The following is a 14,473-nucleotide window of genomic DNA, read 5'->3' on the forward strand; positions in this document are numbered from 1 at the left end:
AGTCTCCCGCTCGATCAATTCCCTTCATGTTCTTGTCACACTCATTTCCCACTCTGATTGGACCACAGGCCACAGGAGCACCAATCAGGCCCTCCCACCCACAACCCATTTCCCCTCTACATTTAAACAGTCCACCAAAGATCCACAGAGGTTAAGGACAGAGATGTTCCAACTCTCAGCACACATGTCTGCACACTAACATTGATGCAACCCCCCCAACACACACACACACATTTACATTTAGTCATTTAGCAGACGCTCTTATCCAGAGCGACTTACAGTAAGTACAGGGACATTCCCCCGAGGCAAGTAAGGTGAAGTGCCTTGCCCAAGGACACAACGTCATTTGGCACGGCTGGGAATCGAACTGGCAACCTTCAGATTACTAGCCCGACTCCCTCACCGCTCAGCCACCTGACTCACATGAAGTGCAGGTAATAAAAACTGTTGACCAGTGGGCCGGATCCTTTTCCCAGACATCCCAGCCCCCTCTATTGCCATAACAACACATCAATCACCATGACAGTGGCTCATCTGTAGTTGTCATGGCAGAAGGCAACGCACCGAGCTGTCTTGGAGCAACTTCCCAGACCGGTCTGCTACATCAGTTTATGATGCACTTTCAGTGACTATATCTCTCTCACACACACACACACACACACAAGCACGCACACCAGAAATCAGCAAAGGCGTGCATGCAAAATGCAATCTCTGACAAGTAGGCTGACAAGTGAACTGAATGGTCAGAATTAAGTCTGCATAGTAATTTACTAAAGTGTACCATCTCATTCAGCTGATCTTGATTGGTCAGTAGTATCTGTGGGAAGACTGAAACAGAGGCAGAATACTAAGAGCTATGGTGGACACAGATGACTTGACTGCCCCCTGCTGGACATCACCATGAAAGCCGGCATTTATGTAGTTCAGATGTGTGATCGTTTGAGCAACTGATAAAGAAGCCCTGCCTTGGTTTTTCTGTTTCATATCTACACATACTGTAAATGGTGACACTTGAAGGACATATACCAAAAAAATACATTTATTGCACATCATCAACAAACAGGTATTCAACAGTAACAGCACAATGGACAATATCAGTCACACAAGCACAGAGTAAGAACATATTGTCTTTGCTCAGCAGCCAAATATCAGTAGACCGGGTCCCCAAGTAACTAGGCTGTTCTTCAGCAGATCATATGCTAGATCACATGCAGAGGCTTACGCTGTGATTCTTCCGACAAGCCAGCTCAGGTTTCACATTCCCTCCAACAGTGTGTGTGTGCGTGCTTCAGCAGAGGTGGTCATCGTACGCTCTGGGACATGTGCAGGGCGGTCAACATCTCCTCAAAGATGGCCCCCTTGACGTTGGAGCCCCGTAGATTGGCCTCCTGAAGGTCACAGCCGGACAGGTCACAGTTCTGTCGGGACAAAGATAGATGGAGGGTATCGCTCGCAGGCGTTCGCATTTGCGAGGATTTTCTTGAGGCCTGTGTGTGCGAGCCTGAATGTGAGTGTGTGTGAGAGAGAGAGAGAGAGAGAGAGAGAGAGAGAGAGAGAGAGAGAGAGAGAGTGAGTGTGCGCGTGTGTGAGAGGAGAGAGTGAGTGTGTGCGTGTCTGAGAGGAGAGAGAGGAGAGTGAGTGTGTGCGTGTGTGAGAGGAGAGAGAGGAGAGTGAGTGTGTGCGTGTGTGAGAGGAGAGAGAGAGTGAGTGTGAGCGTGTGTGAGAGGAGAGAGAGAGAGGAGAGAGAGAGTGAGTGTGTGCGTGTGTGAGAGGAGAGAGAGGAGAGTGAGTGTGTGCGTGTGTGAGAGGAGAGAGAGAGTGAGTGTGAGCGTGTGTGAGAGGAGAGAGAGAGAGGAGAGAGAGAGAGAGTGAGTGTGTGCGTGTCTGAGAGGAGAGAGGAGAGTGAGTGTGAGCGTGTGTGAGAGGAGAGAGAGAGTGAGTGTGTGCGTGTGTGAGAGGAGAGAGAGAGAGAGGAGAGAGAGAAAGGAAAGAGAGTGTGTGTGTGTGTGTGTGTGTATGAGGAGAGAGAGAGAGAGAGAGAGAGAGAGAGAGAGAGAGAGACAGAGACAGAGAGTGTGTTTACCTCCAGGTCTGTCCCGGCCAGCGTAGCCCCTCTCAGGTTGCAGTTCTTCAGTTTGGCATTCTTCAGTGTGGCCACACGCAGGTTGATGCCGGTCATCTGACTACCTTCCATATCCACCCCCTTTAGGTTGGCACCTGGGACACACATAGACCCGCTCAGGAACATAGTACCTAGTACCTAGTACCTTAGCACGCTGCCTGCACACGCACGCACGCACACACAAACACCCTCGACACAGCCCAAAGACCTCTGTCTCACCCTCCAGGTTGGCCTTGACTCCTGCGGGGTCCTCGAAGTTACAGCCTCGGAGCGAGGCCCCCTCGGCATTAGAGCACAGCATCATAACACCCAGCAGGTTCGCTCCCTGAAGGCACACAAACACGTCGTTCAATGCCACTATCGTTTTCACATCGTCATCAGCTTCCCATCACAGCCACAGTATAAGTCCTTAAAGACGAACCTCTCTCTCTCTCTCTCTCTCTCCTTCTCATCACCCACTTACGTCAAGGCACGCCGAGGACAGGTCAGCCCTCTCCAGGTTGGCACCGCTGAGGTTGGCATGGGTGAGGTTGGCTGAGCTCAGGTTGGCCATTTTGAAGTTTATGCAGCGCAGGTCGAGTCGAGACAGGTCGGCCCCGCTGAAGTTCAGACCCTGAAGAACAGGACAATACTACTAACACACGGGACCAATCACATAGGCCTGTATGTGTGTAAAAGACAGAGAGGGAGGGAGATATATATAGAGACAGATTCTGTTTGTACCTGACAGCGAAGCTCTGACTTTGTACTCGTGGCCAATAGGAAACGTACAAACTCCTTCCTGGTCAGAGGGGAATGGTCCCCAGGGGGCTGAGAAGCCTGGATAAAAGACAGCCACAAAGCCACGAGGGAGGTGAGCAGGAGAAAGCTGATTCCATGCTAATTCCATGCGAATTACAGTCCTTGTCTTAAAGGACTCTTCTCAATGGCAATTATGTCATTAGGTATTATTTACATTTACATTTAGTCATTTAGCAGACGCTCTTATCCAGAGCGACTTACAGTAAGTACAGGGACATTCCCCCAAGGAAAGTAGGGTGAAGTGCCTTGCCCAAGGACACAACGTCAGTTGGCATGACCGGGAATCGAACTGGCAACCTTCGGATTACTAGCCCGATTCCCTCACCGCTCAGCCACCTGACTTATAATGACCCATTTCTACCCCCCCCACCAAAGACGGACACACACAGATTTCTTCCCAGCCAGAAGGGTGCAAACCCACCTTTATCAGAGTCTCCAGTTGTTCAGCCAGCTGCTCAATTCCAAAGAAGCGAGCTTCCTCCAGTACACCTAGAGAGACAACCACAGAATGTGATTGCCTAGGGTGTTTTTTTATGGGCCTGCTAAGATTATAGATGTGTGTTTGTTTCTACAGGTGTGTTCAAATACTTACCTAGAGGGTTGATGCCTTCGTTAATGATGAGTTGCCCATGTCTCAGGTAGTTTAGGATTGGCTCAAAGTATTCAGGGCTGCGATCGATCAAATATGCCCCCTGAGAATCCTGCCTATTGCCCCACACGTCTTCACACACACAAGTAATACATTAACGTGATATAACACATTGAAAGCACTGCCTTTTGAATTTAGGGAACGTCATCTCTATTGGACTTGCGTTCTGTCATTACGACACAAGCTGCATTTTGAGAGAAGCATCACCTTTATCTCGGAACATGTGGGCCAGCATACTCTCTGGCTGCTTACTGACCAGTGTACTTCTGGGAAGAAAACAAGTGCACATGCGCGTTTCAGACATATAGACCACCGACAGGGCTAGTAGCAGTACTGTTCACAGTAGCAGTCATGGTTACCGTGTGGTGGTGAAGCATCGTCCCCCAACATTTAGAGTTAGCCAGTCAGTGTGTGTCAGACATCTCCCTGAACCAACAGGATCCTCTTGTTGATCTAACACACACAGACCCACAGATACAGTTTCCGCATGCCACAGAACCTCCCTGTCCAATCCTGGCAATTAGGATTATTATGCGTGCCAAATGCACTCGACAAAAAGAACTAGCAGCTCACCGTCGAAGGAGTGTCCTTCGGATACGTAGAGCACATCGTCATCTCTGCAGAACATACACAAGACATTATGCGTGAGAGTAACCCATTATCTTTAGATCAGATGTGACTTAGTAGTGATGTACCGTCTACTCACCTTATCAGCGCTATGTCGTCCATAAGACCGCCGTTCCCGTTATAAACGTTTGTAGCTCGTATTCCCAGTTTGGCGCTTGCGACGGACAATAGGTCATCAAGCGAGCCATAAACCGCCACGACCTGTTACAAACATATACTAAAATATGAAGTTGAGCTGACCGGCTGGCGATTTGAACCTATATGTTGCACAATACACTTAAGTTTCGTTGACTGTTTATAAATTCCATAACGGGCGTGAAGAAAGGGAAGTTGGAGACAACAATACGCTGTAGAGCTATCAAGACACAGCAAGCGAAAGGTTAAGATAACACGTGTGTTAAAGGACTTTCCAGTCATTACCTTTCCATTAGAAGAACTTCCGTTGACAAATATCGTAACTCTCCTCATATTTTCTAAAAATGATTTGCAGGTACTCGCTTTTCCTGATTCCAACTGACATCAACTCCAAAACATCCGCAGTCCAGACATCCAATCATCGACCGAGGAAGCGTATTGTCCAATAGCGAGAAGGTAAGAAAGGTCCGCATTCAGTCTAGATTGAATACCTTTTACAGGCTTAATCAACATGTTGGAACATGCTTTATGACACACCATAGTTGTTCAGCATCTGTTTTCCTCCCAGCCCACTCTTTACCCTGATATTAATTTTGCACTGCTTAGTGTATGTTCCACAGAGTGAACAATCAAATAAAGTTTATTGAGGCTAATTGTTCAGTGACGCAATATAAGCTTTACAATGTACAAACACACACAATCGTGACTGGATGAATATCTTACAATGTGATTAGGAGGCACAAACCGAAAATACAATTCATTGTCCCGAAGTCCTGAAGTTTGAAAAGTTTTACTTAATACAAAATATGCAAGCGAGTGCAACCCAGGTCTGAGAATGAATACAAGTTGTACTCTGATTGGTTGAGTATGTGTGTGTGTGTGTGTGTGCATGTGCATTTGGGAGGTTCTTGATCTGGGATTGCATGAGAAAAGGAAGGCTTTAGCCACTACCCAAGTCTCAACTGAGAGCTACCTCCCTTTCATATCTCTCCCAGATAAAAGCGGGTTTTCCATATACTATTGCATAAAAGGGCCACCCTATAACTATGACAGTGACAATGACTTCCCTGTCTCACAGTTAGGTTTGTTCGAGGTGTCACTGTTACTCGTTTCCGCTGTCTTCCGTGTCTTCCTCTCCTCCTTCACTCTGTTCTTCCCCCTCTCTTTCCTGATCTCTCTCAGGGTAGTTAAGAATGTGCCTATTGGCCTGAATGAGGTACTGCTGCTGTTTGAAATACACCTTCAGCACTCCCTTCATCGCCACAAACGCGATACCGCCCTGTTGGAAAGGAGAGAGGGAGGGAGGGAGAGACTATCAAACAAAGCCTCGGCGACACCAACATGGGAAGGTGCAACACAAGACGCATGAATGCAAATCTGTCCCGAGGTGGAAGGACGAAAGTCTGAATACATCCAGAGCCACGAGTGGACTCACCAGTACGGTCCGCTGGAGACTGGAGGGCACGCGACGAAACAGGAGCCGCCCAACTAGACTGGCGATGGAGGGGAAGACGAGCGCTCCGCACAGGGTGCGGGACACGGAGAGGTGATCCCCGCCGCTCCCTCCATCCGCCGGCACGCGAGGCAAGGGCCGCCCTATACCTGAGGCAGGACGGCAGCTTCTCAGCAGCTGAAACTCGGCACTACTCGCCTCTTGATTCGCAAAACCCAGGCGGGCGTAGCGATAACAGTAGAGGAACGCGTGTGGCGTACCTGACAGGAGCAGCTGGAGTTTAGAGGAATGTCTCTGCCACAGCCTCAGCAGGTAGTCTTCCCAGCGGATCATCTTACCCAGGACCAGCATGACGGGGATGGTAGGCAAGCCCATCAGAAGGAACAGAGGGTCGGCTCGTTCCATCACATCCAGTCCCTTCTTGTGACCCACCACCTGGACAGAATCACAGACATGGGAATAAAGACATGGCCTTCCTTGAGCGTGGTCCGTGAGTGGAGCTGCGTTTGGGTGTTGAGGCACCTGCATGACAGTCACAGCTCCGTATGTTACAGCGGACCAGTAGACGGTTCCCACGACGACCCCGGCGGCGGCGAATGGACTGGCCCGGGACAGAGCTCTGTCTGCCTGCTGGAGGAAGTACACCAGCGGGCCTGGTGGACATGCAGACGGTCGTTTTAACACTCACGCAACACCTGGACATGTTGAAAACCTGTTGGCATGAGCGCCACCGCTTACCCATCTTAGGGAACATGATGCTGTACTCGGTGCCACATTGGGGGCAGCTGACCGCTCCTCCGCTGTTCCCCTTCTGCTTCTCGTCAAGCCATCGCTGCAGACAGGTCTGGTGAATCCACTTGGTACAGCCCTTACACCTGCAGGGGCTCACCCACTCGGCAACACGGTCCTCTTTTTCGGTGGCAAAACACACCCAACAGTGTCTGAAAGGCAATCATGCACACATACACAGACACACACGTAATGGGGAGAGATACGAGTATGTTTAGGATTGATTGTATGCATATTAATAAAATGTGCACACAGAACTGCATCTTACTTCTCAGGCGGCTCCTCGACGCAGGCCATGTTTAGTCTGTTCTCTTATCACCATGGGCGAGACAGGAGTCAGACAGTAGGACTTTAGACAGAGCCTAAACACACAAATGAACGGCACATAACGTCTAGCTTTAGTTTTTCAGTTTAAAAGAACCGAAACCGATAGTAAGTAGTGCTTAACCAGCAAGCAAAAGGAGGTGTTGACTAGTGCTTTGACGACTAACCTGTTTCAATCCTGTTACCACCTTAACAATTCGCTAAATTGTGCTAAGTAAATGTCTACAGTGAAGTTCAGTCAATTAGTTTGAAAGTCTTTGTCAGTTATATCTATTGTACGTATACTTCGCTAGGGAAGAAACTGAAAGAGTAGATGTAAAACCTATTACTATAGCTTTGAGAACCACAGGTGTGGTCTCAAAACAAAAAGTCTACACTGAATAGCTTCTGGACGTTAGCTAGTTAGCATACGCTTGCTACCTAGTAAAAAAGACGCTTAGCTATGACCAGCGTTTAAAACTGAAAGCAACATCTAGTTTAGCTACCTACCTGAGAACACCTTTAAAGTTCACGAACTACTTGGCTTGTTGGTAAGATAATCAACTATCCAAGTCAGCAATGTCAGGTGCTAGCTAGTTAGCTGAATAACCCGTCATGTCCTCTTCTTTGGGCCTGCAGTAAACATCTGCCAACCAACACAGGGAGGTTTGACAGGGGGCACGTGGAGTCGAGTGGTGAGCACTGTGATTGGCTATTCCAAATGTCTGTCAAACCGACGGGGTAGGGTGTAGTGAGCAGAGCAAGGAGCGGCGACGAGTCGTCTGAGCCCACAGTGACAGGGCGTTATTTACATGATCATAATATAAAAGAGAGAGAAATAAACACCGAATTGCACCTAGAAATCTATCTTTAACAATCTGTCGGTCATGGAGTCTTACGACATTATAGCAAACCAGCCGGTCGTGATTGACAATGTGAGTATGATGTCACTCACCATCCACACCCTTGTGTCGAGCTCACACAAACCGCTATGCTAGCTGTCGAGGGTTGTCTAGCTAGTATTTTCATTGTTTTGTGGCTAGATTTTCAAGACGTCTCAGCCACGCCAATCCTTGCTGTCGAATATGCATCAGTTGCTAACAGTACCCAATATTAAACATGGATTTAGTGCAGTGTTATTAAGCGCTGTAAAAAGCAGTTAGCTAATCTGGTCGATGGGCATGCTAATCTAACTAGCTGATAGCCTAGCGGTAATTACTTTACCATGGCTAGTAGTGCTAACGTCATATACTTATAAAGCAAGCGGTCTTAGATTAGCCCATATGCCTGCCTGACTTGCTACTTTTTAAAGGACGTATCATTCGTCTGTATAAAACGTCATGGTACGATATGTAACAAGTTAGCTAGCCAGTTAGCACCCTCAATAAAGGGCTTAGCTAGGTTTCCTACAGCAGCACCATCTTGGTTGGATCTCAATAGTCTATTCTTGATTCCTTGAGTTATGCTGGCGAATGTGCACCTCTCGCGTCCACTATCAATTTGACAAAAGTGAGAGGGGGAAGCCGCACAAATCAAAGGCCATGCATGATGCAATGTATAGACCCATATAACTACATCGCCCTGCAAGCTGGATAACGACAGAAAACACTGTGACGTTCACATTTGGAGACACGGACTGAAATGAATCTTTACCCATGCAAAAAGCGCACTAGCACCTCTGTCATGTGAATATTTGTGTAGACTACTAACAGACGATAGTGTGTACTGCACCAAACACCACAGAGAGGATGGCTGTGGGGATGACTATGAGCGCCTCAGGCCATGTCTTATGACCGCTCACATACACAGAGACAAAGCCACTGTCTAATGTCAGCTATTAAAAAAAACTGCTCCTCCCTAAGTAACACCGTCTTTTCTTTTTCTCCTTCTCCACAGGGGTCAGGTGTTGTCAAAGCTGGCTTTGCAGGAGACCAAATCCCCAAATACTGCTTCCCCAACTAGTAAGCAGACCTATTTATGTAACGCATGACGACAGAGCCAGAGACTACAGCTTCTCCTTTCTTGGTGTTTTTTTCCCTTCTGGTGTTTAGTATTTCTTTTTTTTAAACACATTTTCTCTCCTTTGTGACCCAGTGTGGGTCGTCCGAAGCATGTACGCGTGATGGCAGGAGCTCTGGAGGGAGATCTCTTCATCGGACCAAAGGCTGAGGTAGACCGTGCGACTCTCCACACCTACCGAAACCAGCTTTGTTCACTCTGCGCCCTCCATTGTCTTTTAGTCATGTCAACATGGCTCCCAGTACAGGCCCAGAAGTGGAAGAGCCAACTAAATGTTAGTGTGTCATCGAACTCTTGTCTCTTATTTCCCACCCACTGTTACTCTCTCTCTCTCTCTCTCTGATAGGAGCACAGGGGCTTGCTGTCAGTACGGTATCCAATGGAGCATGGGATAGTGAAGGACTGGAATGACATGGAGAGGATCTGGCAGTACGTCTACTCCAAGGAGCAGCTGCAGACCTTCTCAGAGGAGGTGGGCTCTCTTCTAATCCTCTGCCCCCTCCTCTTTCCATTCCCCTCCCCCCTCCTTCCTCTCTTGCATCCGTCCTTACGTACTTTCAACACCTTTGACATGCTCCATATCCGGCTTCCTCCTCGTTATCACTCCCGCTGACCCTCTCCTGTGTTTTCTCCGGCTCGTTTGTCGTCCGCCCCAGTCCCGGAAGCGTGTTCACACCCCGGGTTGACGCCCCCGAGTAATTGCGGTTCTGTCTCCCCCCCCCCCCCCCCCGCGCAGCATCCCGTGTTGCTGACCGAGGCGCCCCTCAACCCCAGCAAGAACCGGGAGAAAGCCGCCGAGATCTTCTTCGAGACGTTCAACGTCCCCGCCCTCTTCATTTCCATGCAGGCCGTCCTCAGTCTGTGAGTACAATGCGCCCCCCCCCCCCAGCCTCCAGTCACAGGAGCCCTGGGTGGCGCTTCGAGAGGTGACGTCTCTCGCTCTCTCTGTCTCTCTCTCTCTCTGTCTCCCTTTCTCTCTCCCGCCCCGCAGCTATGCCACGGGCCGCACCACGGGCGTGGTGTTGGACGCGGGCGACGGCGTGACCCACGCGGTGCCCATCTACGAGGGCTTCGCCATCCCCCACTCCATCATGCGGGTGGACATCGCCGGCCGCGACGTCTCCCGCTACCTCCGCCTGCTGCTGCGCAAGGAGGGCTACGACTTCCACACCTCGGCCGAGTTCGAGGTGGTCCGCACCATCAAAGAGGTACGGGGGGGGGAGCTTCCAAAGGCTCCTCGCTGCGGTCCTGTAAGACGTGTTCATGTCCATGTAAAAGCTCCCATCCGCGCTCCTCATGTTTCCTGTCGCCTGCGCCGTGTTTCCGCAGCGAGCCTGCTACCTGTCCCTCAACCCCCAGAAAGACGAGACTATCGAAACGGAAAAGTCTCAGTACACGCTGCCTGACGGGAGCACGCTAGATGTGAGTGGGGGGGGGGGGGGTACACATCGACACACGCCATTGCCACACGTGGGATTTGGACATCGCTAGCATGGTTGTTTGACTGACCCCCCCCCCTCCGATCTGACCTCTGACCCTTGTTTAGATTGGCCCGGCCAGGTTCAGGGCCCCGGAGCTGCTTTTTAGACCCGATCTGATAGGCGATGAGAGCGAAGGTATTCACGAGGTTCTGGCCTTCGCTATCCAGAAGTCTGACATGGACCTGCGGCGCACGCTATTCTCCAACATCGTACTGTCTGGAGGGTCCACACTGCTCAAAGGTACACACACACACACCTACACACACCTGCAGACACATAATCTGAAATGAGTGTGAATCTTTTCAGACATCATTCTAAAATGCAGGTCTATCCATTCAGCACTGGTGTATTTTGCAAAGTTCACAAGTTCATTGTACAGATGCTGCTTAAGCAGGAAGGGCACACATACTCTGTGCAAAACTGTTTAAATAATATATCAATAGACTGGCGTGTCCCTTTTAACACCCCCAATGCTTTTTGACACTTGGTTTTTCTTCTGTGGTTGATGGCCCCCTTAGCTCAGCACTGCTCAAACTCCCTCTGAACATCACACACACGCACGCATCACACATCCACACTGTCCTGTCAGCTAACCGTTTCTGTGGTTCGCCAGGATTCGGGGACAGGATGCTCAGCGAAGTCAAGAAACTCGCACCCAAAGACGTCAAGATCAAGGTGCGATTGCCGACGTGGCCAGAATGGCTTCCATGATTTTTACATTATAATTTTTTTATTATTTTATTATTTTACAGTTTTATATAAATCTTACCTCCGTGCGATGGGAGACAAAGTGTTCAACTCGGGGGGGGGGGGGGGAGCGAGGAAAAGGATGTCGGTGTAACTTGTTGACATTTCTTGTTTCCCGTCTAGATCTCCGCCCCTCAGGAGAGACTGTACTCTACGTGGATTGGGTATGTTTCCTTTTGTCCGCCTGCAAGTGATGTAGCTCGTCTTTGAATGTTGTTGTATGCACGTAGAGTAGAAGACCACGTAAGTTGCGCGTGAAGATGACGCGTCGAGGCCCATCCTCACCTTCTGTCCCTTCTGCCCTCCTCCTCGGCTCCGCGCGGGTACAGTGGTTCCATCTTGGCGTCGTTGGACACCTTCAAGAAGATGTGGGTGTCCAAGAAGGAGTACGAGGAGGACCGAACGCGTGCCATCCACAGGAAGACCTTCTAACAAGGGGGCGCGTGCCTCCAACCTGCCCCCAGAACTGCCCCTAAGTACCCCCACGAATACCCCCAGCCACCCTCCACCACCATCCCCACTTTGCATAGCTAGCTACTCGCCCAAACATCTCCATGTACCCCCACATTTAACCTGACCCCACCCACCCTCCCCCCCCCCACACACAAACCCCTGGAAGACCTAGGTCTGGTGTGTGTCCTCCTTCCCCCAGCCTGATCCACCCAGGCCCCCTGTCTGAGCCCAGTCCCCCACCCAGGGGCTGGGTGGTGTAGGTGGGCCACCAGTCAGTACTGTGGACCGCTACTGCTCTTATTACAGCCCATGCTAAGCTACACTCTCCTCAACCCTCAAGTATTCATATCAGTCTTTTCCCCTACGAAGCCCAGTATGGTATCCCCATAGCATCATGACAATGAAGGGGAATGTTTCTTTTCTGCTGTTGTTTAAAAAAGAAGAAAGAAAAAAAAAAACGTTAAAAAAAAAAATCCATTCCAAACTGAAGAGATTTTTTTTTTCTTTTTTCTTTATTTTTACTCTTCAGTCGTTTCGGTTTTTAAAGCACCATATTGTCGGCCACCGTAGAAGTTACAGTTGATACTATTTCCCCCCCCCCCCCCCCCCCCTTTTCAAATGTTCATTTGTCTGAAAAAGATGTATTCGATACAACACTTAAGATCTCCCTGTAAACCTGACCTGGGTTTTTATATACGGTTATAAGTCTTTTTAGTTTAATATTAGAAAGTAGGGCATGTTGAATGGGACCTTTTACAAAGATGAATATCTCAAACTTCTGTCCAGTGTCAATTCAGCCTCGTAACCCGGTGTATGTTAGTTTGTGCCCCACTCAGTCATGTCTGTGGCACTTTAAGCTGTACTTTGAAGACTCGGTAAAAGAAGGCCAGTTTCTTGTGCTCTCTAGTAGTAGAAGGGAATCCTTTTGGGAGGGGAGAGGTCAGCTGACTAAGGGGTCTGTGGTTGAGCGAGAGGGGGCTATGGCCGATAAGCACATTCAAGAGATGACCATGAGCACCCTTCAAATTTCATATATTGTATTCCCCCGCACCCCAAATTCAGCTCATACTAGCAATGCATTCGTCATATTTGGCTGCCCCGAGAGCCATATATAAAAAACAAATGTTTGAACCAGAACTTATTGAAAGCTAGGTGTAGAATAGAAACCATCTCCCCACGCCGTACCCTAAGCAAGTTGGTGATGTCATATGAGTTTTGTACCTTTTAATTAACCCCCTCTCCCTCCTCTATACTTGTAGAAGCCTGGCTATTTTCATTTCCCCGCATATCCATGGCAGTAAGGGGTTGTGTTTAAACCTGTGTCCGCCTTACTGTGCCTCAGCACAGGAACCTTCGCGTCTGCTTCTGGGTGTTTTTTTCATAAGTTCATAAAAGGTTCATAAAAGGTTCATAAAAGGTTATGAACTTCATCAGCCTTGTGTACAGTGGAACGACGACGACAAAAACAAAACAAAACAAAAAAAAGAAAATGAGTCAAACGGGACTAAAAATGTACAATACTGTTTATTCAAGTGTTGCTTTTACTTTTTGTTTTGTACATTCAGTATAATAAATAAGTTAATGACTGCTGACCCATGTGTGTTGTCACCTGTGTGAAAACCCAGTTTGTCAGAGATCGGCCCTTCAGTCTGCCCTCTGCCTCCCCCCCTTCTCTCTCTGTCTCTCATTCTCTCTGCCATCCTTCTCTCTCTCTCTCTCTCTCTCTCTCTCTCTCTCTCTCTCTCTCTCTCTCTCTCTCTCTCTCTCTCTCTCTCTCTCTCTCGTGGCTTCCCATCATCAACCCACATTGATGTCTGCAGCATACCTGTTGACAGCTAAACCAGCTGAGAAGAAAGGCATCCTATCAAGTCTGACAGACGGGCAACAATACCGGAGATCAAAGCGCGCGCACACAAACACACACACTTGAGATCTGGATGGTAGTGAACAAGTGAGCAGGCCCAAAGTGAGCTGCAGACGCAGAGATTGAGGATGAGGAGGGTACGTCAAGGTCACTGACAGGAGATGCAAAAGGAGACCGTGCAATACCCTTGTTCACCTGTAGGAGGCAGTCTCGGATCATCACCAGAAGAAACAGAGTAATTACACCTCGAAAAGAGAATGCGAGGCACCAGCGACAGAACGTCCTAAGTGCTTTCAAGTCAAAAAAATAATTATCTATATTTTCATATCATATCCAATAGACATCTGAAGTATGACTCCAAGTGGGCGTCAGGTGGCTGAGCGGGCTAGTAATCTGAAGGTTGCCAGTTCGATTCCCGGCCGTGCTAAATGACGTTGTGTCCTGGGTGGGTGGGTGAAGTGCCTTGCCCAAGGCACTTCACCCTACTTGCCTCGGGGGAGAATGTCCCTGTACTTACTGTAAGTCGCTCTGGATAAGAGCGTCTGCTAAATGACTAAACGTAAATGTAAGTATACAAGTGTGTCTGTATGTGTCCACTCATGCTGATAGCTGTGTGTATCCTCATCCTGGTGTCTCAGCCTGGCCCAGGTTTACAGAGGCCTTGGGAGCCAAACATCACCAGTAAGATGACAAACTGACACAGGACCATTAGAGGGACCGTTATAACCAACATCCCAAAACTTCATTCTGTCTTCCTGATTATGGCGGTGCACAGAAGTTTCCTAATCTTGGATTATTTTGGCCCAGTGTACATTTATCTACACTAAATCCACTCCTAACCCCATTTCTTATCCCACTATACCAATATATAGTTTTCAATCTTGCTGCATATGAACAGCCGTCCAGGGCAGGAAGTAATCTTGGATTAGCAGTTCTGTCTGTCTAATTTGTTATCAAGGGAAGGAGAGATCAAATCCAAGCCTGAAATAATCCTCTGAGTTGTTCGCTTGTGACTTGTGTCAGTGCAGTG

The 14,473-nt window shown here is 48.8% G+C and overlaps 3 protein-coding genes across 3 annotated transcripts; 1 reads left to right on the forward strand and 2 right to left on the reverse strand.

Moving 5' to 3' along the window:
* Positions 1-1,023: 1,023 nt before the first annotated feature.
* Positions 1,024-4,825, reverse strand: kctd9b (potassium channel tetramerization domain containing 9b). The gene is made up of 12 exons (XM_062484375.1): positions 4,620-4,825; positions 4,279-4,400; positions 4,146-4,189; positions 3,932-4,025; positions 3,780-3,838; positions 3,516-3,644; positions 3,345-3,412; positions 2,846-2,941; positions 2,586-2,735; positions 2,342-2,447; positions 2,084-2,217; positions 1,024-1,418 (listed from the first exon to the last, which is right to left on the reverse strand). Exons 1-12 carry the CDS (start codon positions 4,665-4,667, stop codon positions 1,302-1,304), a joined length of 1,167 nt encoding a protein of 388 aa, XP_062340359.1. The 5' UTR covers positions 4,668-4,825; the 3' UTR covers positions 1,024-1,301.
* A 133-nt stretch (positions 4,826-4,958) lies between these two features.
* Positions 4,959-7,548, reverse strand: marchf5l (membrane-associated ring finger (C3HC4) 5, like). The gene is made up of 7 exons (XM_062484379.1): positions 7,390-7,548; positions 6,845-6,938; positions 6,526-6,728; positions 6,310-6,440; positions 6,048-6,222; positions 5,770-5,936; positions 4,959-5,613 (listed from the first exon to the last, which is right to left on the reverse strand). Exons 2-7 carry the CDS (start codon positions 6,871-6,873, stop codon positions 5,437-5,439), a joined length of 882 nt encoding a protein of 293 aa, XP_062340363.1. The 5' UTR covers positions 6,874-6,938; positions 7,390-7,548; the 3' UTR covers positions 4,959-5,436.
* Positions 7,549-7,595: 47 nt separating this feature from the next.
* actr1b (actin related protein 1B) lies at positions 7,596-13,171 on the forward strand. Its single transcript, XM_062484376.1, has 11 exons — positions 7,596-7,814; positions 8,776-8,840; positions 8,974-9,049; positions 9,245-9,370; positions 9,635-9,759; positions 9,890-10,106; positions 10,228-10,320; positions 10,445-10,619; positions 10,993-11,054; positions 11,250-11,290; positions 11,456-13,171. Exons 1-11 carry the CDS (start codon positions 7,767-7,769, stop codon positions 11,556-11,558), a joined length of 1,131 nt encoding a protein of 376 aa, XP_062340360.1. The 5' UTR covers positions 7,596-7,766; the 3' UTR covers positions 11,559-13,171.
* Positions 13,172-14,473: the final 1,302 nt, after the last annotated feature.

The sequence above is a fragment of the Osmerus eperlanus genome, chromosome 18, assembly GCF_963692335.1.
Source record: "Osmerus eperlanus chromosome 18, fOsmEpe2.1, whole genome shotgun sequence".
Lineage (NCBI taxonomy): Eukaryota > Metazoa > Chordata > Actinopteri > Osmeriformes > Osmeridae > Osmerus > Osmerus eperlanus.

Bases quoted from the DNA above. Each gene is read 5' to 3' on its own strand.
- kctd9b (XM_062484375.1), bottom strand. From the start codon at position 4,667: ATGAGGAGAGTTACGATATTTGTCAACGGAAGTTCTTCTAATGGAAAG. The intron at 2,736-2,845 runs GTACAAACAGAA...CCTGTTCTTCAG, and splicing joins AGTCAGAGCTTCGCTGTCAG to GGTCTGAACTTCAGCGGGGC. The intron at 1,419-2,083 runs GTAAACACACTC...TTGTCCCGACAG, and splicing joins TGGCCGGGACAGACCTGGAG to AACTGTGACCTGTCCGGCTG.
- marchf5l (XM_062484379.1), bottom strand. From the start codon at position 6,873: ATGGCCTGCGTCGAGGAGCCGCCTGAGAA. The intron at 6,729-6,844 runs GTAAGATGCAGT...ATTGCCTTTCAG, and splicing joins GTCGAGGAGCCGCCTGAGAA to ACACTGTTGGGTGTGTTTTG. The intron at 5,937-6,047 runs GTACGCCACACG...GTCCTGCCTCAG, and splicing joins ACTCCAGCTGCTCCTGTCAG to GTATAGGGCGGCCCTTGCCT.
- actr1b (XM_062484376.1), top strand. From the start codon at position 7,767: ATGGAGTCTTACGACATTATAGCAAACCAGCCGGTCGTGATTGACAAT. The intron at 8,841-8,973 runs GTAAGCAGACCT...TTTGTGACCCAG, and splicing joins AAATACTGCTTCCCCAACTA to TGTGGGTCGTCCGAAGCATG. The intron at 9,760-9,889 runs GTGAGTACAATG...CCCGCCCCGCAG, and splicing joins ATGCAGGCCGTCCTCAGTCT to CTATGCCACGGGCCGCACCA.